Source organism: Dermacentor variabilis, chromosome 3 (genome assembly GCF_050947875.1).
Source record: "Dermacentor variabilis isolate Ectoservices chromosome 3, ASM5094787v1, whole genome shotgun sequence".
Taxonomy (NCBI): Eukaryota; Metazoa; Arthropoda; class Arachnida; order Ixodida; family Ixodidae; genus Dermacentor; species Dermacentor variabilis.
Window position 1 is genome coordinate 61,658,068 of NC_134570.1, and position 25,637 is coordinate 61,683,704.

General features: G+C 49.5%; 1 protein-coding gene across 4 annotated transcripts in view; it reads right to left on the reverse strand.

The window, feature by feature from the left end:
* Positions 1-324: 324 nt before the first annotated feature.
* Positions 325-25,637, reverse strand: part of LOC142575742 (uncharacterized) — a 379,986-nt gene continuing 354,673 nt past the window's right edge. For all 4 annotated transcript variants that reach the window (XM_075685349.1, XM_075685348.1, XM_075685350.1 and 1 more), the window contains 2 exons: positions 22,637-24,442; positions 325-9,912 (listed from right to left, as the gene is read on the reverse strand). In XM_075685349.1, the coding sequence (XP_075541464.1) occupies positions 8,380-9,912; positions 22,637-24,442 (3,339 nt within the window). In that variant the 3' untranslated portion in view covers positions 325-8,379. The remainder of the gene's footprint in view (positions 9,913-22,636; positions 24,443-25,637) is intronic.

Here is a 25,637-nt window from a genome sequence, read left to right on the forward strand (position 1 = left end):
TAATTCGGAGTCCCCCCTTCAGCGTGGCTCATAATAGGACTGTGGTTTCGGCACGTAAAACCTCGGCATTTATTATCAGTGCTTCTCTTTTTCGAACGTTCCTTGCTAGGCAAAGAATTTTTCGCGTAAGTTTTCTGTACGTGCAAGGGACACTGCTAATGGATGTGCTAGCTTGTACTCCCCTCTTCCAAATCTATCTCAAATCAATCGCAAAAAGAACATAAAAGACGCTTTAATGATGAGTGCACAAATACTTACCTTGTTATCGTCGTCTTCTCGCACCTCGTGCGACGGATAGGAAAGCGAAAGAGAGACTGCGTGAGATGGTCGAAGAAATAACAGACAAAACTTTAGTCAAACAGACAACAACATGTTCCAAAGCCATCACTTGCGCATCTACAACCACATCGCCACAAAGGAATCGGAAGAAACTATAACAGGTCGCTGTCTGGTGTCCGTACTCTAAATATACAAGAAAAATTCAACCTCCAGTTGAAAAAAAGGGAAACAGGAAAATCGCTTCGAACTCACAGACAGTTTCTTTCAGCAGGCAAACATCTTCTGGCACGTGACAGTCACAGTCTTTGTAAACAAGGCGCGGCACACATAGCGTTTTACACAAAGATTTACAAGTTTCCTGAAAATGAGCACCCATGTCCAACAACGTTGGCGCTCAATCAATAATCTTTGGTCTGGAAAGTAATCGCGCAGAACACTTCGTACATGTAACCCTTCAAAAAAACAGAAAGGTAAAAGCTGGCAGCGTGACCTTTTTTTTTTTTTGTCGGTAGTATAAGCGTGATGTGCGCTGGAAGCCGTTTCTTCAGTTCTTGTGCGAAGCCGTGGTTGGAAGCGCTTGTAAACAGCACGTCAACAGATAGCAACGAAAACGCGACAGCCAAACTTGCGATATACGAAACGCAACGGTTTCGGCCCAACGTACGGCACGTGTAACACGCTTATATAATTTTAGCGAAGTAATGAAAAAGAAAGAAAGAAAAGATAGACGCGTCTGGCAAAGGGGTGAAAATACGCCCCCGTCACGCAGCTGTACTCTCGAAGCACACAGGCATGCTCAGTGTTCTCCCAACATTTGGTCACGTTTGGTCCAACATTGCAGAACGTTGGCTTAACGCTGGCCAGACATTGACTCCGCCTACCCTCCCACAGGGGCAGGGCGATCAAACAGGCAAACCGCGAAACGCTGACGACCACTCCCCTGAATCCGACTGAAGTACTCCTCGCGCAACGGTCTGTCTCTGGTGGATCCGCTCGATTCTATGAATGAAACACCGTGCGTTAACGGGCGGCTCGCAAATTTGCGATGACGTCGCGTTTGTCAAAGTTGCTCAACACGAAGCTGCAATACGACAGCGCTTTATTTTTATTCTTTTCCTTGTTGGCACGTGCCAGACGTCTGGGTCTTATTTGCGAGCCGCCGCTCTTTGGAGTTACGTCACGCTGCCGTTCAAAATTATGCGCAAGCTAGATTTTACAGTTGTTTTCTTTTATTCCTGGTGCAGCTTGTCTTACGTCCCGTTTAGGCAAGTTTGAGCACGATACGCCTTTAAAAATGACAGTTATGGTGGCGTCAGGTGATTTTTCTGAAGTGCAGCAGGCATCCATCCGACGAACGAGTTGTGAGGGCAGGCCAAGCACGTTGGAAACAGCACAGCTATGAAGACTTGGCCATTTTAGGAGACTAATGCAGTAGCAGTCACAAAACATTCCTAACTATTTCTTTTTTACCATTGCCTCAACAACTTGGTACATTAGCATCTCATGTATACCAGCTAGCCTACTGGAAAACTCCCGGCACCTTGGCATGCTTTCTTAACTCCATTCCTCGTCCTTATAGCTTTATTACTGTCTCCTTAATTATTCATTCACTGTCCTGATTGGTCAGTAAACGCGCGCCGTCCAATCACAGTTCCTCTGACGTAAGACAAGGCTCGCTAACCAAGGGACACACCCGTTACGCGCATGCCACGTGATAGATCTCTAACTCAACCAAATCGAAATTGGCAAAACAAAGCTGCTTCCGCCAGCGTGAACGAACAAGCGTCTTTGTCTATCAATGGCGTCCTCACCTAGCCTGGCATGTTAAAAAAAAAAAAAGAAACACGAGCACTCAGTCGACGTTCGCGACGGTTCTCAAGGTGTTCACAGTACGGGGGCGCACGACAGACAGTCAACGTTGTAAGAGGAAGAAAAGCCGGCGCCGAAATTGCACCGCCCCTGCAACCACGCAAATATACAGGCTTCTTATTTATCTCGACATTTACTCTATATAAAAAAGACTCTTAATAATAATGTACACGTACTTCGTCTTGTACTAAAACACAACATGGGCCGTGCTAACTTTCGTTCGCGCTTTTTTGTTTTAATTCAATGAACTTGGCCGGCGCATGTCATTCAGCACGTCGGGAAGGAAACATCGACAAGGAGTCGTGTAACATGGAAAGTTTCTGCGGACCGAGTTCGTTCACTTAGGCATTTATTAGGGTCGCCGTCCTCTACCGGCCGCAGCCGCAGCGATACAGGCTCCGACTCAACGTGTATAAAAGACTTTGGTATATCCACCAGCCTAAACATCAACGAGAAAAAAGAAAGGAATCTCCGAAAGAAACAATAACGGCAGGCGGGGAACTCGTACAACACGCAGTCGGTTGGCGGCGTCAACACTATCGAGGCCTAAACAACAACAGCGTAACTTTTGTCAAACAGCCTGGAGATTCAGGAAATGTGCGAGAGCAATCGTGAGGAGACACCTCAGTCAGTCGACAACGTTTCGGCGAGATGCGTTGTCTTCATCGAAGCCTACACGAGCGTAGGCTAACGCGAAGGCAAGTACTCTACAGGGCCTATCGATGGAAATGAGCTGTCTTCGAGGGTTAGGCGAAGACAAGCCATCCTCGAGGCATGGACGAACACAAGCTTTTTGGGGAGGTCTCAATTCTGTGTCGAAGCTTTGGCAAGAAGAGTTGCCTTCCTTTTAAGTTTGTAAGTGTACACGACGTCAAGTACTGTGTTAAATGTAAACGAACACAGGCCCTCTTCGAGGCGCACGCTAATACAAGCTATTGCGTTTGGCGCAAGAAGGCTTGTCTTTAGAGGAGGACGTCTAGGTTTACGTGAACGCAAGCCATTTTCTAGGCAAAGACACACACGTCCTCTGCTGTAGGCTCTAGACGAAGGCAATGCTTCGGGGACGTCTGCATTCGGGCTCAACGTTTCGACAGGAAGACTTGTCTTAAGTCGATAACGAAGTCAATTCCTGTTCATGGATAGGCAAACGCAAACCCTCTTCGAGAATTGATACAAGCCCTCACGTTTGGGAACGGAGAACGGAGATACGAGAACGTATAAGCTTACACGAACTCAAGCCCTCTTTAAGGCCTAGACAAAATCAAGTTCCGCCAACGTGTAGGCACAGGCAGACGTGTTCACTTCCAAGCCAGGACGAACTGTAAAAGAGTGCTGACTTGGGCCGGTTGGTACATGCTGAAGATAAAAAAAAATAACAGCGTAAGGGTCAGTAAGATCGGAAGGCACTTCGTCCGTTTCCTCCCGTCTTTCCTGTCTCCTACGCTGTTACTTTATTTAACTTGAGTTTGCGACGAAACCGGTGCCAAAGGTTGCGTCGCTCTCCGGCATCATCGTTTGGTCAGGAACTTTTACGAGAACTCTTCTTCGTCTAAGCTTAGACAAAAACAAGTACTATAGTCGAATCGCTCGCGTCGGACTATACAGGGTGTCTCCAGCATTCTTCTCACGCATTTCCTTTACAAATCTGCGCGTTCCAAGCAACACTTCGTCTTGCGTGGATAACCTGAAGATTCGTGCCATAATCTATATTGCAGCCACATGCCGTGCCTAATTCATTTGAGCGCAGCTTGCCTCTTATATACATTTTAACAGCTAAGTGGAAGCTAGCTGGGCTTGTGAGGAGTGTGGGAAAAATAGCAACTTTGATATATCATTTAGAGCTGTAATACCGCGAACATAATAAGCTCGTAGCGCAGAATTCTACGCTCAACTAGAAACTCTGAAATTGCGCATAAGTCGGTATAAGCGCTGAAACAAAATGTAATGTTAGAAACTGTCTCTTTTGCCGCCCCTATTGCCTTGCCCAACATTCACCTTTTTTTTTTCGTCAGGGTTCTGTCACAAAGCCCAAAGTACGCTACGGCGAAATTAAGCGCCTATAAAGAGATAACACCGGGCAATATTCGGGTAAAATAAATTATGCGATTACACGCTCTAATCTCACTGTATTTTCCTGTGAGGAAGCCTTAAACATGGAGAAGCACATTGGAAATTTTTCATTTGCCAGAGTTTCGCGATTCGGAACCCCCATCATCCTGCAAACTTTGAATTCGCACGTTCGATAAGTAGCGCCACTCTTGGAAGGGTGCTATACAGACACTGACCGATCGCTTTAGGATGTTTTACGACCCTGGCATTCACATTTTGAACAGTTACAGTCCAAGTCACACACCCCTGCTTAGTTAAAAAAAAAATCAGGCAGCATTGTGGAAGCCAGAGGAAGCACCAGCTAATTCGCAGTGTTGTTCGTAAGTAAGATATGACGTGCAGGTTGTACAGACACGCATCCTGCTGAAGTAAGTTTTCAGCCACAACGGGCCTACTGGAATTTCTAAACTGTGCTGTCGTCTACGATGTCCCACCACGGTAAAAACGCATAGTTCCTTATGCTTTTCCTTGCTGATCTGCAAGGGCAGGAAAACGCTGCGGCCAATTGAAAGGACATATTTTTAAGAAACGCTAGGCATCGCTGGGCTTTATCGGGGTACAACCGTTTTCAGCGTTAGATATTCGTATTATGCTCAATATAATTTACAACACACTTCTTTCTATAGGATTGCTTCACTCTATGCCGACTGTAATAACTACATTGACTGATCTAACTGCTGCTTGTAGCTCAAACAAAAAAAAAATTGAGAATGTGACCCTTCAGCGAGGGTCACCGCTACAAGAGTGTAGAAACCGATACCAACAACGACGCCAACGCCACTTTTGGGACGCCGCGATTACGAAAAGGTTAATATTACAAACACGACGAGTAAGCACAATTCGTTGGCGCGTTTCTTCGTTCCATCGCTTGTACAAGTGTGCGCTTTTATTCACTTTTCCTTCCTTCAGAAAATCCTATTTTCATTTTCCTTTTTTTTTTTTTAGAGCGATAGTTTTCTGAAATCGGTCAATTCTGCTCACAAACTGACTCCACTTCAGGTTTCCGCAATGCAGCGTGATTTCACCTCGACAGAGTGTAGTGTCAACAGAACGCAAAGCAGACAGACAGAGAGTACAAGAAAGTTATGGACGTACTTGAGCTAGCGTCAAGAAGCCAAGAGAGCGCACGCAATCTTTGGCCCTTCTCGAACGTCAATCCTTTGAACCTTCTTCTCTTCCCCGCCTATCTAACCCCGGGGTCGCCCGCACCTCTAGAAGGTGCTCCTCGGTAAAACATCTTATACTTCACTATACATATAGTATAAGCTTTCTATTAGGAAATATAGAGTGTACTTTTTTTTTCTTATTCCCTAGAGGCCCAACGCGAAAGCTTAGGCCTATACTCTCTGGTCGCAAAAGTTCACAGAAAAAAAGAGTGGGCGTTTGGGAGGGGAGAGGGGGGGGGAGCAAGGGGGGTAGTGAAGGTGCACAACAAATGTACACCATCGAATGCCTAAAAATCTCTATAGAGGCCAACGCGGTCTTGGGATCCAAAGAGCGATCCTTGTCCACAGACCGGAACAACAGCAACAAGGCGGCAAAAAAATAAAACACAACCACACACACGCACACGCACGCGCGGTAGCCCACTGCCGAAACCGGCGGGTGAGATTCACAGACTCTTGAGAAGGGAAGCGAAAACATCTGAGTTGAAGCACCCTGGCACCTCCAAGTTTGTTTTGTGTTTCTCTCTCTCTCTCTCTCTCTCTCTCTCTCTCTCTCTCTCTCTCTCAAGATTTGGCTTGAGCCTTGCGACGCGGAATGGTGAGCGTCACTCCAAAGGACTACGCACGCTCAGTCTGGCTAGTTTGGTGCAATGCTGCGAGCGATGATATCGGCACGTCAAATCGAGAAGTGCGGGGTCGCATCCTCGGTCGATAACTCACGAGTGCTCATACTTTTCACATTTGTACGAGTGACGTAAGGTCCAGCAAGACCACGCCTCGCTGGGGCGGCGGTCATCTTGTCAAGTGAACTCGGGCGAACAAATGCGACGTGAGAATAACGCTCACGTTTGCGGTGTCATTCCTTTCGTCACATCCGCTTTTGGAGGGTGCAGCCAATCACGCGCACTGGCTTTCCTCGAAGGTTGTCGACCGAGAGTACGGCCCAAGGCGACCAACCACGTCCATGCTTGAAACTACTTACGGCTCCGGTGGCCGATATAATGCCAGTTAATTTTCTTCATCACTCAGTCACTATAGCCTATCTGCTGGCAAAATAGTTACTTTCTGCTTATCTTTTTATCTCCCCTCCCTCCCTCCTTTCCTTCAGTGTAGGGTAGCAAACCAGATTTTCGCTTCTGGTTAAAACGGCTCCCTTTCTCTTCGGTGTTCCTCAAATGACATAAAAGAGGTACGCAATCAAGTTCCATGTTGCCGACTAGTTCGCTCTTTATGGGTCGAATATCTCGCAGCCATGCGTCTTTATGGACTAGGGACTACTCTCTTCTGCGCCTGGAGCGGTACTGTCTGCCGCAGCACTGCACGTAACTAGCGAGACAAAATAACAAGGCTACGACACCTTTCCCGCGCTCTAAGAAAGAAAACCAATGCGCGCGCGCTAAAACCCGTGTACAGAGGACACACTTCCCCTGTGAGAAGAAGCTAACCTTAAGGTCACCCCAGTAGGAGCAGCCTTTTTCTTTTTTTCTATGCGCAGCGCCATCTGTAGCAGTAGAACTTCATGCAGGCGTTGGCAGAACTGAACCCCTGCCACATTCTTTGTAGCACCGTAACGAATGTAGCAGAAAAAGAAAGAGGCTCTCTGGACATAGCCCTGCGAGGAAGGCTTTCCTGGAATATTGGCGTCTAAATCATATGGTCGTCCACCACTTTTGGAGCTGTTCGAGTCAGTGCTCCGCGGTAAGGTGTTTGGGCCGCCAGTGATGAAAAAAGTGATGAAAGGGCAACGTTTGATTGAGATTGCTTTCGAGGTAGACAGTTAAAAGCAGCCTTACACTCCGAGCTTTCACGAAGCCGGCGCTGCGCCGTATAAGAGTCGCGTGCTGGGGCTAGCATCTAGTTCACGATAAGCCTTTAGTCACGCATTCTCATTCACATCTTTCATATGTGGTACGTCGCGAGATAATAGCAGAACAATTTTTTTTAATTGTCACGGTGAATGACGGTGAATTCTTGATACAGGCAGTATAAGGCAGACGATCGAATGAATACAATTTCGTGTACCTCTGCAAAGCTAGCTCGCCAACCCCATAGTTCGCTCCGTGGTCCGGGCCAACTAAGAATTTAAGAAATAAGAACTCTCGACTACGACTAAATTTATATGTATATAATATATAATATTCTTTTTCTTTTTCGCAAATGCAATCTATCACCGAAGAACGAGCACCACGGAGCACACGAAATTGCCGGCTACTGCTGCTATGCCATGACGTTTCTGGCTGAACTGCACTCTAGACACCTGTACCCGGGTTTAAGCTTAGCTAAATCCTCAGAGCGCGGAGAACGTGAGAGCCAAAAAAAAAAAAAAGGAAACGAGAGGAGAGACACAAGGGCAGCCCAGTGGCCATGCCCGTATCCGCCGACGCACGTGGTTTGAACGGCAGGTCTTTGGAAGAAAAGGTATAGCCGCCAACGGGTCATGCGACTCATGTGACTCACAGGAAGGCTTTTGTCTTTAAGAAGGAGGACTCGAGAGGAAGATGTCGACCCCTCCCAACTCGGCTGCGCCGGGAGGAGGAGGATCGGCCGCTTTGCCACGGACACATCACACACAGACACACACGCCGTCACGCGCGCGCGCTCACTCACAAAACAGGCACACACAACAAAACAAACAAACAAAACAAAAACGCGCACAGCGCCGAAGAAAAGTGTTTGCACCGCACCACCGCAGGTCCCCGTTTTGTTTTGTTTCTCCGTTTTTGCTAGCTGTCCGTTCCCTCTCTGTCACTGGTTGCGTTCCTCTCAAACGTCTCCTCCCATTCGTCGATGGCAAGCACATAGGGCAGCGGAACTCCGACCAGCGAGTTCGCTCGTGAGGCAATGACGAAGAGTTGATGAGGCGACTCGTGAAGCAGAAGAAACACTTTCCCTCGTTTCTTCACTTCGAGTGTCAGTTATGTGTTTTGGGCACCTCGGTCGGCATGTTGGCGGTGGGTCAGACGTTGAGGGAGTAGTACACAACACCCTGAGGAGGAGGTGGCGGCGGCGTCGCCTCCGGACCGGCGGATGCCATGGAAGGAAGCACCCCCGGAGGCGCGGGAACGGGCCCGCTCTTTGGCTGTTGCTGCTGCTGTCCCTGGTAGCCCGGCTCGGACGACACCTTGGGCGACGAGCAGGCACCTTCGGGCACTCCCCTCTCATCCTTTCCCGCCGACAGGGACGACGAGGGCGGCGGAGGCACGGGCGACGGCGCCGGTTGGAAGGCGCGCCGCGACCGCGTCAGCGTCGCGATGTCCCCCGCCGAGCCGTAGTTGCGGCCGGTGTCCTCCTCGGCGACGCGCGGCAGCAGCATCACCTTGACCTGCTGCGGCGTCTTGTGGTTGGGCGGCGGCAGCTCGACGGGGTGTGACCACGACAGATGGCTGCCCGGCATGCTCATGGCCGGGTGGTGCTGCATCATTTGCTGCACGTCCTTCATGAGCTCGGCGCTCGAGCCGAACCGCGCCCGGATGCCGCGCACGGACGGTCTCCTGGCGAACCCGAACGACGGGTCTTCGTCCTCTTCACTAAGGCTGTACCGCTTGCGGATGCGTTCCGTGCGCTCCATGTCCTGCTGGACGAAGCGTTCCAGCTCGTCAGGAGGCGCGTCCTTGGCGTTGTTGCCAACGCCGACGACGCCGCCGCTCCCTTGGGGAGCGGGCCGTCGCACGGGCGGAGGCGGCGGCTGCGCCCGTTGGCTCGCGGCGCCGGTGTTCTGTTGCGGGTGGTTCTCGCCGGGCACCCGCCGGACCATGCGGTAGTCCCGGGCCGCGACCGGCAGCATGGTCAGGGACCCTCGGCAGGCGTCGCTCAGCTGCGAGAACGAGGCCGGCCGCGGCTGGAAGGCTCCGTTGAGGCCCCCGCGAGGGTAGCCGGGCAGCAACCGGCCGGCGTCCTGCACGAAGCCCGGATCCGGCGGAGGCCTCCGCGCCACCGGCGGAGGTGGGGGCGGTCCCTGGTGGTGGTGATGGTGGTGGTGGTTGCTGTCGGTCGCCGCCTCGGAGTCGTCGCTGCAACCGTCGTCGTCGTCGTCGTCGAGCGACGTGAGCCACCGCAGTTTCTCGACGAGCGACACGTCGTTGCTCGACGTCGGCGACTTGGCCAGGTTGGTGGGCGTCCTCTTGCGGACGTCCGTGACGCGGGTGAGGCTGCGGCGCATCGCGGTCCGCTCGATGGTTCGCCGCACCTGCAGGTTCGAGTGCGGACCGTACTCGAGCAGGGCGTCGAGGTCGTCATTGTAGATGTCGTCTTCGACGACGTGACCGCGGCCTCCGCCGCCGCCGCCACCGCTGCTGCTGCCGGATGAGCCCGTAGGCGACTCCGTCCGGTCTTCGCTGTTGGTAGTCGACTCGGAGGAGCGCAACGAGCCGTCACTGTCCTGCGACGCCGAGCTGGACACCGAGCTCGTGTCCGACGGACTCTTGTCGCCGATGATGAGCAGCTTGTGCCGGAACCCGCCGGCGCTGCGGTGTTCGTTCGCCTCTTCCGCCTGCAGTGAATTGAAAAAAAAATCAGAAAGAGAAAAGGGTGCGCGATAAAGAAAGAGCAAACAAGGAACGAACACTGGCACGCGAAATAAAGCTTGACAGTTACATTGTTTGCTCTTTACGGAAATTATGCAGAACCAACACACAATTCGGAATCCGTGTGGAGCGATGCATTTGTAAACGGTTAATTGAATGCCGTAGAAAATCTTCATCTTTTGAAACGCATTTTGCAGCACTGCGAATGCGTGCTTGCTCAGCAAATCGCCGAGATGCGGAAACCGCCACCATGCGAACCACGCGACCGCGGACTACACTGCATTCGGGATCAGCCCACGTTTCATCATGGCATATCAGGGATCGCACCAACACAGTTCACTAATGTGCGCTCTCCAGGCCCGGCCCACCTTACTCGGCAACAAGTCGACGGGAGTAGACAGGCCACATCCTTGAAAAGACGGCAAGGAAGGCCTGGACAGCTATGCATCAACAAATGAATTACGCGCTAGAAGGAAGAAAGAGAAACGTTCTTTCTCCGAAAACTTGGATTTTTGTGTATACAACTGCTGACATTCTCAAGGAAGATGATACAAATAAATACGAAATGAGCGAGTGAACCTGCCAATGACATCTACAGGTGAGGGTTTTTTTGGAGTGCGCAGCCTACATTGATGCTAGTTTATGTCAGAGAAACGACCGATAATAAGCATACAAAGGAGACAAGATAGCGCGTTCGAGTCCAAGTACATGCGCTACTCTTCAATAATATGGCTCTGAGAACGGGTCCTAAAAAAAAGAACATCTCTTAGAGCTATTTATTTCTGCCAGAAGCTCTATGGTGTGCCGTCCATGTGCTCTCTGAAGCCGGCGCTAACTTTAGAAAAAAGTTAGCGAAGCGTTCCACATACCCGAAGGCGCACTAGTATATGTGTGTTGTAATTTGGAACACGCCCTTGAAGTGTCTCTGCAATGCCCGTTGCTCCATGCCTCTTCGAAAGAGGGGTGACTTTAGCGACAAGGAAACACTGCACGCAGAGACCACGTCCGCTACCTATTTTTACTGTCAAAAAAAAGGGTCAAGAAATTAGCTATGACTTCAAAGCGAGCAAGTAGGTTCGTAAGTTTTCAAGTGAGGAAACAGCGCAAGTAACCGAAAAATAGAAAAAGGAGAAAGAAAAGCGATCACACTGATTGCGAGGTGTTCCTTGCTGGTAAAGTCCTTGGTAAAGAACGTAACTGATGTTACGTTCTTTGTGACACTGTTGCGCGCAACTAATGTTAGCAGACGCGAAACCGAATGGGACGACAAGAGAAGTTGTGTACTCTGTTTCTTTGTGCTGAAAACACGCGTATTACGAATTCTTCGTAGAGGGAGAGATATACTCGCCGCCGCTTGGCGTTATGCGGTCCTGCTGTACTTCGCTTGCCAAGCGAGCAATTCGTGTTCCAAGCAAACAGTTTCAATAAGGCAATGGTCTCTAGTGGTTCACGAGTGTAGCAAACTCAGGCACCCACTCTGCCGCCAGCTGCCACAACGTACGCACGCGTGGTCCGCCCGCATTAGGGATAATCATGGCTTCCGGGATACCGCGCGCAACGCCAGAGATCTCAAAGGCCACGAGAACCTTCGCGAATAAAACGCGAGCAGCCGACAATCGTAGCGAACTGGACCAGTCGGGTCATCTTGGAAAAGGCACGTAGAACGACGGAAAAGGCGAAAAAAAGAGACAAGGGCCAGCTGCGCCGACTACAAATGAGTGCTTAACTTGACCACGGAAAGTGTGATCGAAGATTGAACAGGTTTGAGTTCAAGCTATCGGCGATCTCTATCCATCTTCTCGGGGAAAATATGGAGTGAGCGGGGACGTGCAGGCGGCACATTCATGCGCGCCGACGTTGTATGTTACTGTTGCTACGACTTCTGTGGAAAGCTGAGGAGGGCGTCGTCACGTTAACCCCGAAAGGCACCCGCATAACCGGCTTCGTCACGTGATGAAACGCGAGATCCGAGTGCACTGCTTCGTCCCGATCAGCGCACGCGAGATGCCTGCGGAAGGGGCGGGCGGGCGGGCGACGCGGGAGAACGACGGGGTCCCAGCGCCAGCCCCGCGGGATCTCGGAAGTGACGTGTCTGTGTAGAACAGACGCCGCCGTACAGTATACGTATATACCGCCGCATCCACGACACCTAGCGTGCGCTGCTCCGCTTGCCTCCTAACGGCCCCTTCTCGAAGATCTCGCCACCCGTTCGTGACCGGCGGTTCCTCGGGCAAGGAAGGAGGCAACGTCAAACGGACCCGAGCACGGAGCTGACTTTTCTTTCCCTATAGCTTCTAAACGAGAAGCTTTATTTGTAAAGCTGCCCATTTTGAGCTTTTGAAGCTAGTTGGCTCTTTTCTTTTATTTATACTGTTTTTTTAGGCACAATGATAGAAAACAGACGGCACAAGAAAACCGGGGCTGGGTTCTTCTCATCTCATAAACGGGGACAATTGTGTACATACAGCAACCTACGTTTCAACTGGAATAAACTCATTAAAAATCGATGTGCGTAAGTGCATATGAGGGAAAGGCAGAAAGAGAGAGAGAGGAATGCTGACTTTATAGAATAAATAAAGACGTTTTCATTAAAGTCGGCGTGAATATGTAAAAGTGACTTTCGCCTTTCCGTTAAGAAATCAGAAACAAAGGCTTGCGCTTACTGCTGCTTCGATCGTGCTCAAACTTTGCAGCGAGGTAGCACTTTTGTTGTCATAAACGTTCGATATGAGTCTCGGTAAAGCCACTTGCATGGTTCGTCAAGACAAAAAATAAGTTCGAATTTGCCTTCGTCGGCGCACCTCTTTGTCTCCACATCGCCCAAACACCGGCAGTCAATGAAAAGCAATCTCGAAGGCCATGCTTCGCAGTACTGTAGACGCCGGAAACGATCAGTTAATGTCAAAGCCACCGTTTTAGGACATCACTTGCTTCGAAGGCGCGCAGACAAGGGCAACTTCGCTTATAAACAGCGCCGAGTGTTATATTGAACGAATAGGACCATGATACGCCATCTTGGTGTGAAATCTGAGCGAGAAGACAGCCACGGTAAGCGCAAAATTATTTTCCAACGCTTCTGCGGGAGAAACGCGGGTCACTCTATACACTCGTAAACTTATGCTGACTTTCTTAATGAGAGCATCTCCAGCTTCTAATTAAAATATTCATCTTACATAGACTTAGGCACATATTCTGTGTATAGAAAGATGTCTTGCAGTTAGTGTAACACAACGTTGTGGCAACATAGCAGCGAAAACAACGCAACGTCATTACAACGAGTCTATCAAAGAGGCAGCGCGGACAAGCACGTTATTACGTTTGTAACAACACGGCGCACTTTTGGAGGGCGCTAGATACTGTGCCACATATTTGCTGATGTGCAATATTGCACTCAGTCGAAAACAACAGGCAGCTGGTATTCCGCCGCGGAACATCGCTGAGATGCGTCATGAAGACCTACGGGCTAATTTTTATGTATGTGTATGAATTATCTTGGGCGGCTGAACCGCGGACAAGTTAGGGCTAAGAACGAGTCATCTTGTTCCCGCTTTCGCCGGTTTGACTAATGTGCGCATGATTTCAGCTTGCGCGCTTAGTCTCAGGCCTGCACCACCTTTCCCTAACCGGATGAGTAGCAGTGCGAAATTGCGTCCTCGAGTTATGAATTGCGAAAGGTGTTCTACTTTGTAGTTTCTTGCTGAAGAAGCACTTGCTTCATGCGAGTGTTCTGTCATATTATATTGAATAATTCCAATATCCATTAGAGAATAGGCGTTTCGGATATTTCTCGTCGGTCCTAAAAATGAAATCATTGAGCGAAGTTTACAGGAGGGCACCTCAGGTTGGATGTGTCACGTTACAACGTGTATGACGTCAAGCCCGGGGCTTAAATTATGCGTATAAAACACCCCCCCACTCCTCCCAGTGAGTTATAATAATACTGAACCTACTTTCATACCGAACCAAAACTGACCATAACAGTCAAGATCACGCTGCTTCCACGGTTCTTTAAATGCCAACAGCAACTTTTAAAACACTGAGCGTTGTAACTTTAGAATATAGTTACTATGCTTAGACTGTACGAAGCTCCGTATAAAACAGCCTTACATATCAGCAATAATTCACTAAAAAAAAGTTTACGAAGCCACCAAAACGTCGCTGACAAAATTCTGCACTAGATACATATGGAAATCGTGTGAAATGTAAAGGGGAATATCACACTTGCGCATGTGACCAGCCTGACAAGTACATAAACGACATGGCCCACGGGCAACATGTTTATAAGTCGCTCCCGCCGTATTTGCATGTAACGGTTCAGCAAGATTTCTGGTATTCATTATGGACGGCTACAATGAGTGACAAGAAGAAAAAAAAAACAAGATTATTAGGCCGTAATAACAATGCCGCAAAAGCTAGAAACGCACATATCTAAGATTCGTAATAGTCTGTGATGCCGCACCTATTTTAAGTGTGGCGAAAGCCCTACGGATAAACGTTTCGTCATAACCTATGTATTGCAGAAGCACACCGAAAGTGAGCGTTGTCATTTTTCTCGTTCTAAATGCTTCGCAAAAATATGATGACGAATGTTTCTGCGAGTACTCTAAAGATATCCCAAGAAACAATTTAATCGAAAGCCCGCCATCGGCCTAAAAGCGCACCTTCTACTGCTAAACATACCCTAGAGCAGCTGAATCTAGCAGAAAACCAGATTAGCTGTCGCCATTGACCCATAAGCAGTTACTCTGTTTTCCCGCCGCCAATGCTGCTCCTGCGGCACGAAGAAGCCCGGTGGCAGACCAAAGAAAAAAGGCGACGAGAATCGACCCCTCGACCCCAAACTCTGTGCACGGATCGATACATCTTCGGACCCTCGCTTTGGCGGCCGTCACGAAGGAGGGCTGCCTTTAGGTACAGCAGCGTTTGTTTGGGGGGATGCATTAAGCGGAACTGTCCGCCCACACGAACGCCAGAGTGTTAACGTTAGTAGTATTGATTAAATGTAGTTATCTCGGGCAGTTGTCACTTCTGCTTTGAATTCGGGGTTCGCGGGATAAGAGTATTTATATCACCCTGTAATAGTAGTGTTACGCTTAGGCATGCCGAGAAAGCGTCGAGCATCCATTGGTTCATCTTTGCGATGTACAACTTCGAAACTGTGTCGAGTTCCAGCATACCACTCGCAACCGGACGTCCAGAACATGGGAAGATTCTATGCAGGCAGCTTTAGTTATGATCTCCTGAAAACAGTGCTATGTAAGTAGATACCGTGACCGTTTCTTGGTGTTTTGGTGTTGCCCGTCAAGCTATAGCACACTCAGCTTAATTTAATGCTCGCTGCAAAACTAACTCTTTTTTTTCAAGCCATCTGCAGTTATACCTGTGTCTCTACTGATACCATGCTGTGCCTGCAAATTTTCTAATCTAATCATGCCATCTAATCCTCTGTCATCTTTGACTGCGTTTTACTTGCCTTGGTGCTCTATTCTATTACTGTGACAGGCCAGTGGTTATATACCCACTACACGAACTTCCCAACTCAACTTCTCCTCACCGTTAACTGCAAACATCAGCTATACACCCATTACCCTCTAATTCATATTTCCTCGTTCACGTTTCTTGACATCACACCTACATTTCCCGTTGTAACGTTCAATGCACTGTTCTTAGTTTCTGTCACCTCCTTGCTGAAGAGTGCGCAGGTTTTGCCCCTTCCGGTGGTAGTTGCCAGCCTGCTCCTCGCTGTCCCTTTCCTGCCAAGTGTATATGTGTTTTCAAACCAAACAATAAATGCGATAATTTCTTCTCAAGCTTCCATGTTATGCTCCAGTTACATTTCACTAAGTTCTCACTGGTAGAATGCACAGGTGGTTACAGCGCGCTATGTAGTGTAATGCGTTTTAAAATCAGTAAGGCACAATAGTACAGTCAGTGAATTCAGTACTGTCACCACGCTACACGGGATATAGTGTGCTGTAGTCTGTACAGCACACGCCAGCCTTGATATATTGTACAGTAACCCTGCAGACCTTATTGTACTATCTAATCCGAGCAAGTAACGAGTTCCGATTACTTCGTAAATGGATGAACAGATCATAAGTGGACTGGAGCTTTACAATTTCCGTGAGATGCTTGTGCTTGTAGTGTATATTTTTTTTTTCTCTGGACGTTGTTGGAATTCCCGATACCTTGTTTTAGCGCATAACAAGGTAACGTAAACAGTCCCTGGTGATCTAGCAATGACAAAATTTAATGTGGCCTGGACTTAGAGTAAGCGGGGGAAACTGAGGGATACGATTGTTATCAGGCGCAACCTTATGAAGTCAACAGATAATAAAGCCAAGGAAAGCAGAGGGGAATTAGTTATTGATTATATTTAATTGATCTGCTGGAATAACAATGCAAAGGAAAGCGAAAGTAGACTGAAAAAAGAAAGCAGCAACTGGCCGCCGATGGAAGCCGGACCCACAATCTCCGAATTACGCGTGCGCTGCAGTACCGCTCGTGCTACGGCGGCGGCTGTTTCATCGTCTATATTCTTGAATGCTTACGTATACGAGATATAACTGTGGGAGGGTTAGTCAGCGTCACTCAAGGCCACGGCGGCGGGTGCGGAACATCCTTTTTTTTTTTTAGCTATGGCGGCACACAGTTCGCGAACTTGGCAGGCAGCTGACCAATAAACCCTCGTATTCCACATCAAGGCATCACATTTGCAGAAGTCGAGACCCTGGCTATGCGTTCGTTCGTTATGAGTGTTTGTTCGGATCTGCGAAATTTGTTGACAATGGAGCAGAGCAACGAAAATGTCATCATACCTAAACGGTTAGAGAAATTGTTCTGAGCGCCGAATGCCGGTTTTAGAGCGACTTCTCCTCAACGTCTGAGTCAAATTTGGCTACTTTCTACAAAGTGCATGAAAGTGTAATAAAGAAAAAATGCATTTGTTTTGTTGAAATGAAACAAAACGTTTAAGGTGAAGTCTCTGGACGAAATGTTCAGCTCCTTTCGACTATGTTTCAACAGGGCCGTACCTCCTATTTGGACTTATCATCGGAAGGTTATGTGATATAGCGCCCGAGTTCATGTGGTCTCACCGACTAAAGTGCAATGTCATTTTCATGCTTACGTTTTCTTTTACAGAAGCCCAAGATGACGGCGTCTTTTCTCTTCAGATGAAATGACCGATACTTCCATCATCTGTGTTTACGTGTACTAATGGTATAATATGCATATCATGGCTAACCTTGGCGAGCTCTGTGTGACGAAGCCCAGTTTTCCCTGTATTCTCTCTATGAGTGTATTGCGTTATATGTATACAAGGTGTTTAAGCGAACACTTTCAAATGATTTTTTTTAGATTACGCGTGGTAGGTAGCACAGTTCTAGTCCATGAGCTAGTCTACTCGAAGAGGCGGACATTACTTGGGCAAGAAAGTGGGATGCATAATCAACTAATTAACAAACATTCATTGTTTAAGTTAACTAATTAGCTTATGGCACACATTTAAATTTACAAATTCTATAGCGGGTGAGACAGCAAGGCATATCCACTTGAAAGGAATTGTGTGGATGACACCACGTGTTGGTAACTCATTGTGCGGGTATATGTAGGGACTTAGTACACGTCTGTGGTGCCACCCGTCCTCGGGGCCTTTAGTCTTAGTATGTTCCAATATGTCTAGGACTATATGGTGACTTCCTTCACATTTATTTTTTATCTAAATCCGTGTAGACTTTCCAAACATGTGACGTTACTTCCTATGTTAGGATATTTTTCTTAGTAGCCGTCAGCATTATATATGTCTCCTTCTTTTATTTGATTTCAATAATAAAGAAATAAAAGGATGCCGAGAAATGCACATGGGAAAGAATTTAGGGTCTCCTTCATCAACGCGTTGTTACTGCGAGACCAAGCACTCACGGTCAGCTCACTTCCCGTCTCAAAGTGGTGCAGAAAGGATCCGCCCTCTTTCCGAAAATGAGGAAGAGAGAGAAAGATCAAGAGGAAAGGCAGGGAAGTTAACCAGTCTCCGGTTTGCTACCCTACACTCCTATCTCCTACACTGGGTATGGGAGATAAGGGTTAGAAAAGAGGACAGCGAGGAAAGTTCTTTAGTAACCAGAGGAGCGCGTCATGCTTCCATCCGCAGGACCCTAGGCCTTGGCTTCCTCAAACGTGCCTTAAGCTCCCCTCAATGTGCGTTACTTTTATTATAAACGTATGAATAAAGGTCACATTTGTCGCATTGTTACGCGAGCTACAGCGCATGGCGCGCATTCTGTATCTAATGCAGCCATTATCTGTGAAGCTGACGTCAAACCGACGAGCTTGCTTACGTGTTCACACAGGGATTTAAACGACACAAAATGTCGGTGAGCTTAACCAGCAGTGTAGCGTATAGGGGTTAACTGGGACAATCAGGTGGAGAGCTCGGGAGCGCTTCATTTTTCTGTCTCATGGTACGTTGCGAGTGGACAGAAAAGTCCCACACCTATCTAGACGGAACACACGCTACAGCGTAGGAATGTCGACAAAAAGAAATTCGTGATGAAAAATGAAAATGACGACAGATAAAAAATTAAACCTACAAAATATAAACACACGCGAACAAAATAAAAACGAGAAGCGCTTCACTAGCCCCGAGCAAACAACGTTAAATCAATGACGTCACAGGGGAATCCGTGCAGGAATTTCAATGTCGGGTGCCCGACTTTCATCTCTGCATTCTTTCTCACTTTCCAATACTCACTCATAGGCAAGATTATGCGATTCCGCAAGGTTAATCTGCCAGAACAGCCCAACTTGACGTTCGGATTCAGCGGTCGCGTAAATGCTTTTTGCGTATGTGATTTTTTCCTGCTTGCCGATTCTTCGATCGCTTCAATAGGTTATTCGCCCTGCCGAATTTTCCGAGGAAGGACGCATACCCGTAAAATCGCGAGCGTTTCCAAAATTCGTTTTTATAATGTAAAACGTAAGTGATCAAGACATGCTTTTCGTTTGCCATGAGCTCCTACGACTTCGTAAAGCAGAGCTTTCAACTCGCATTTACGAAGGGTATACGAATGTCTATGGGCAGGTCGTTTACGCTTGCAGGGTTTATACAAAGACCAAGGCCTCAGTTTACTCGTTCTTTCATCATTCTTTCCTTACATGCCTTCTTTTTTATATCTCTAGATCTTCCTTCGCGCAACGAATGCACTTTTTTGTGTTTAATTAAAGACACTGGTGTCAACGACACACTTTAGTCGAATGCTGAGTGCAGTGTTTTTTTGTCTCGTATGTATCTGTGTTGTTAACTGCACATATTACTTCATTTTTCATCCTATTAATCTGCAGTAGCATGCTAGGAATGCCGCCAGGCAAGCCTCGTCAGGATCTATTATGTTAAAAATTAAATTATGGGGTATTACAAGCCAAAACCACTTTCTGATTATGGGGCACGCCGTAGTGGGGGACTCCGGAAATTTCAACCACCTAGGGTTCTTTAACGTGTACTTAAATCTAAGTGCACGGGTGTTTTCGCAGATCTATAGTTTATATATTTATACATAGTGGGTGGCTCGCTAGCTAAAATAAAAAGGAAGACCTGCGGCATAACCGTTCTCTCTCTCTCTCTCTCTCTCTCTCTCTCTCTATATATATATATATATATATATATATATATATATATATATATATATATATATGTATATATATATATATATATATATATATATATATATATATATATATATATTAAAGGGAAGGTTCAGTGGACCTGGTGCGGATTCAGGGGCACAAGTTGTCACACGTACGAAAAAGATGGAGGACGCTTAAGCTTCGCCTTTCGCGACAGCATTCAAAGATCCCTTACTGCTTCTCACGCTTCCCGGAAGCTGGAGCGTATGTAAGCATAATGTTTACCCGGAAACGCTGGCTGCGAACGCTATGCCCAAAGCTAGGCTTTCTGGTGCAAACGCGGCCTCTTGCATTGGCCGCGATACGGCGGAGGCGAGCGCCATCTGGAGGTATTGCAAGGAACCGGGTGTGCCGCTCCGCGGCCCCAGAGATACTCACAAGCCGGCGCGCGCAAATGGCGTACGCCGTGGCCGGTCTATATATGGTAGAAACGCTGCAGAAGGGGTGTCTGAGTTTTCGCGTAACAATACTATGTTTTCTCGTATAGTCAAATACGAGAAAACTGTAGGCTGTGTGTAAGTCGTACTTTACGATTTTTCTGCCTATTTTAGCTTGAGAAATTCAATTATTTCAGTAGCTTCCTTGCGGCACATGGAGGGCCTGGGTACAAGTTGTTCGAAAATCTTTTTGCGGAAACCACGATCGACACCGGATTTTCTGCGACATGGGGCTCTTAAGCTGTCGCGTTAAAAGCAATGTTACTGCCTAACGTAGCAGCCGTGGCACGGCCTTCATGGGGCATATATATAGATATATATATAGACAATGCCAGTGATCTGGCAGTAGAAGAGAGAGACCCCTGCACCACGTCGGCATCATTAACGTGCCGTGATCTCGACAAAAAGCGGTAAAAGAGGCAAAGCTGGAGATAAAAAGGCACGTGAGGAAAGAGCGGTGAAAGAACGAAGTAAGTGAAGTTAAAATTATTAGGGAGAATCGAGGAGCGCAGCTTCCCAAACAGGAAATCAGGGATCCGTCACCGCGCGGCCTTCAAGGACGCCTTAAGGATATTGCAAGGACGTGGCTTCCGTTCCGCGAGGTACCGTCGCAGAAAAAAGAGACTCTATATAAAGGATAGTCAAATCCCGACAGCGCATGTGTGAAGAAGACTGCGCTTCAACGACTCCCGATGCGGCGAGCTCGCGAAATCCTCGATTTTAACTCCGGCGCACGACTCTATGCGGCATTAGCATATACGCGAACGCGAGAGAAAAATGTGAAACTGTGACGTCCTAAAGAATGAGCGAAGGCACGGCGCCAGAATATGACGATAATACTATAGTATTATCGTCATATATAGTATTAACGTTCGTCTTCGATCCCTGGTTCCCGCTTTGGCGGATGTGCCGACTACAATTCAGTGTGGAAAGAGATATAGATGAAGTTAGAGGGTGAGAAAGCAGAGTCTGCATTGGTAATTTGGGAGCGCTGGTTCCTTTGATGCACCCGTCCGTCATCAGCGGATATTATCCCCCGATAAAGGGATACGGCCGCGCTGGTGGCGAAAGAAAGTGACGATTCAGCCTTTCTGTACCGCCCGTTTCTCAAAGAATAAGCGCCGTCCTTTTTTTTTTCTCTCTTACAGAGTGTTGCGCACTATTGCATAAGCGCATCTTTGGTGGCCTTGACGCTTTGCCACAGTGCCGGCGGCATACCCTATACGGTTTCGCTAATTATTCCCAACGGTAGGCCCTCCCCCTCATCCACCCCTACACCACCTATACCCGTTCCCACTGCTGAGAATATCCATAAATCTAGTTATTAAGGACGGGTATACCCTGACTGGCGTGAGATTGATGCTTTAAGTTTAGGAAAATAGTTCATAAGTTACGTATATGACGCCGAGAGAGGATAAGGTCGCGATTAGCCATCTACAACGTTTAGATTCCAATGATCCGATACCATATGTTTTTCTTGCTCCCTTTATCGCACACTGTACGGGGAAGCGTAACCATAGCTATCAGAACGCGCGTTTAACCGCAGATGCTTTCATTATTACTCCACGAGTCAGTGCAGTAAACGACGGGTATACTTAGTATCAACAGCCCAACCACGGTAATAACAGTACGAACGTCTAATGCCGAGCATTTGATGCTTAATAGCACGCGTTTAATGTCGAGGATCCCGAAGAGTTCATGATATGGCCACGTTTATTGCTTTCCTTTCCGTGCCGTCAGAGCCTCAGAAAATTCAGGTAAAAAAAAAAAATGTTGCTCGGAAGCCCGAACTTGCTCGAGGACGCGCTTTCATACGCGGTTCGGATCGGTGAACTCGTATTCTGTACGTAGTCGCGTTAAAATTGATGAGGACATATCACCCGCACGCGTCACAAATCGTAATTAACATATATACACACCCTGATCCACTTCCGTAGTCACAGGTTACCGGGGCTGAGAAGAATGGAAAAACCGCCCTTCGTCATGTGTGAACTTCAAAAACATGACAGAGCAATTGTACGGGTTCATGAATTCTAACGCCGCGTCGAAAGAAGAGAGTCTACCACTTCTTACCACCCTCGCGTTGTGCGGCGTTCTCTATTCAACACGAAAATACCGATATATTTGTCTTGTCTCTCTTTGAAGGTCATCCGTTCATGGTTAAAGTACACAAGTTGAACATCAAGAGTCGGTGTCCACCTTGACTAATTGGCCTTGAGCAAGAGACTGGTTAACGCATGATGCCCTGCATGAATGCCCGTATTGTGACACCCATCGTGTTCAGCTCGGCGTCAAGCGCAAGCTTACAAGAAGAAACGCTGCACAGTTCATGGCACTATCGGAGACCCTCGTCGCGCTCGGCTTAACGTAAATCAGAAAACACCATTCTAGCCCCGCAACCTCTACCCGACTTTGCGAAATCTACGTAAGGTCACCGTAGGACACTCCTCTTGCCCTTTCCTCCGAACAGAGTCGCAGGCTATTACCTCAGGGTGACCTCTCGCTCTGCGTTGCATCTAGTAAAGTCCCCTCTCTCCACTTAATGTCGCAGAGGTAAAGAATCACTCACTTTCTTCTCCTCCTCGTTCGTCATCAGGATGATGGTATCCTGCGAGTCGGCGCTCGAATCGCTGTCTTCCTGGCGTTCGTCCGGCGTCGAGCTCGCGGTCGACGGAGTGGTGGCGGCGGGCGACGCCGGCGTCGTCGCCACCGGCACCGGTTGCCTGAAGCTCAGCGGTCGCACTTCCACCGTCGGCCGATGACGGCTCACCTTGAGGTCGATGACGTCGTCCACCGCCTTCCTCGAGACGTCGTCCACGATGAGGCCCGGAGGGAGGAGCTCGGCCAGGTCGGCCTCGATGTCGCCGCTCGAGTTGCACTCGAGCTGCTTCTTCAACTCCAACAGGATGGCGTCGTCCTCGTCCTCGGGCAACACGGGCGACGACTCTTCCCGCCGTTTGACGTCGTCATCCTCCTCGTCCACCACGATCACCTTTCTCACGTCGTTGTCCTCGGGCGTCGTCCTGCCGCCGCCACCACCGTCGTCGGCCGACACAATTACCACGGCCGTCGTAGTCTTCACGTCGGCGGCCGGCGGCCGTTCCTGATCGATCCTGACCTCTTCGCCACGTTTCTGGGTGCCGGTGTCTTTTTCACTCTTCCGCTGAGCTTCCTCGAGAGCAGCCTTCTTGGCCAGGTCCTCCAAGATCTCGGCCGTCGGAGGCGGAGGCAGCTGCGTTTCGTCCTCGACCTTGCTGCTTCCGCGTTCCTCCCCACCACCGCCGACCACCGCTGGGGCAGTCACCACGGGCGTCGTTCTCGGTGGTGGCGGCGGAGGCGGCGGCCGCTCGACCACCCTGATCTGGACGGGCGTCGACGGCGTGGGTTGAGCGTGCTGTTGCTGCGGTGGCGGTTGCTGCTGCTGCTGTGGCTGCTGCTGTTGCGCACCCACCTGAGCCGATGCTGCCGGGATGCCGGCCTGCGATGCCTGCTGAGACGCGGTCGCTGCGGCGGCTGCCGCTCGCGCCGCGGCCGCGGCTGCGCGGGCCTCCTTGAGGAATGGCAGCAGGTACGCGTCGTCCCGGTAGCCGTCGGGCGGGTCGAACGGCGGCAGGTCTCGGTACTCGGGCGGCGGCTCGTACATGGCGCACACCTCGGCGAAAGTCAGCTCGGCCGTCCGGATCACGTACAGCTGGGCCTCCGGGTAGTCCTCCGAGAAGACGGTCAGCGTGTCGCTGAACCGGACGCGCGAGCCCCGCCGCGGACGGGTGGTCGAGGCCCGCTTGAGCAGCGACTTGAGGGGCGCCGGCGGCGGAGCGGCGTTGTTGCTCGCCGCCGGACGGGCCTGGTGCTCGCAAGCGCCGCGCAGGAGCACGGGGCAGCCGCACTGGCCGCCGGACTGCTGCTGCGGCTGGTGGCCGTGGTGGTGGTGCTGTTGGTGAAGCCTGTGCTGCTGCTCCTGCTGCTGCTGCAGCTGCTGCTGCTGACGCATGTTGGAGACGCACTCCTTGAGCGCGGCGCGGATCTCGCCCGACACGCCGTCGGCGCATCCGCAGCCGGCGAAGTGGCACACGTTCCCGTTGGGCAGCAGGCGCTCTTCCGCGGGCGGGTGGTGCGCCATGGGGGTAAGCCCGCCGGCCAGGCTCGGCGGCCCGGCAGCTCCGGCGGCCAAGGGGCTCGAGGAGGGAGCCTTACTCTCGGGCCCCCGGCACGACAGCGCCGCTAGCATCGACCCGGGGCCGAGGTTAGGGCCGCCCGCTCGGCGGGACGCAGGCGCCGGCAGCGCCGCCGTCGCCGCACCGCAGTCGGGCTGGCGCCGCATGCACGACGAGGACGCTGGCGCGGGCAGCGGCCTCTCGCGGCAGTCCCGGGAAACCTGCGAGTCCAACGGAATCGAAGATTTGCGATGCCCTGCGCTCTCTCTCCGAGACGTGGGCCGGCTCATCGCGCAGAGAGCCGGCGGAGTAAAACGCGCAAAAAGAGAAAACGGATAGCGGGTCACCGAGGCGCGTCTCGTCACAGCGCTCTCCATTTCTGGGCGAACACTTGAAACGCCAACGCTGCAGAAATGGCACTGCGGCGCGCGTGCGAGCTGCAGCGAGAGAAATACGCGCGTCTCCTCGGAGCGAAACATCTCTACATGGCTACGAAGTTAGTCCAAAGGTATTCGGAAGAGTGCAGGCGCCCCGGCAATATCGAGTCGAGTAATAGATTAATTGATGAATCAGTACACCGAGCATGAAACAAGGCAACCGTTCCTCCGTGTCAACCAGAGCATTGGTTGATATATCCATCGATGAGTCATCAATCACATGGTTCCTGATTTCATCATGCACAGCACACCCTATTTTCACTAACTCCATTAATAAATACACAAATCAAGCTACATATATTGCACCGATAATTGAGTAGATAAGCAGCTGCTGTGATATGATATGCCATTTCCTATTATGCCTTTACGTCGTCTTGTGGAATCTATTACTCAATCTATCGATCAATTGATATTTTTTCGTATGGGTACATTCATGAGAGGAGCAGCAAATATATTCGAACAGGCCCCGCAGGAGTTGCTCAACACGTCTACACGGCCCCGTGCCGGCGCAAAACCCATCGCGTTGCCGGTATTGCAAACAGCTATGAGAGCAAATTGGTTCCACTTCCTGGCCTTGACGTCGTCTTAAGCACAACGGGATTTATATCCGCCTCGCGAACGGGCGGTCTCTCTAATCTCGGGAAGTTATCCCTCGACCGCTATAGCGTCGATGTTTTGCACGCACATAAAAACTAAACTTCTTATCCTGCTTTTTTTTTTTTTTTCAAAGTATAGATTGTTTGCTTCGTGTTTCTTCCCCGCCGCCGACATCCCGCAAAGTATAGGCTGTATTTCTCAGGATGGAGCTATAGTGCAATCTCTAACGTAAATAAATAATCGTGGGCCCTCAATCAGCGGAAGAGATCGTGTCCGTAAATAAGTCACAGGGGTGATGCCTTATTTTGTTGTTGTTGCTGCTGTTGTTTCTCGGCACTTTAGTTAAACCAACTTTATTCTTTAATTCTGAAAGCTGCTATTC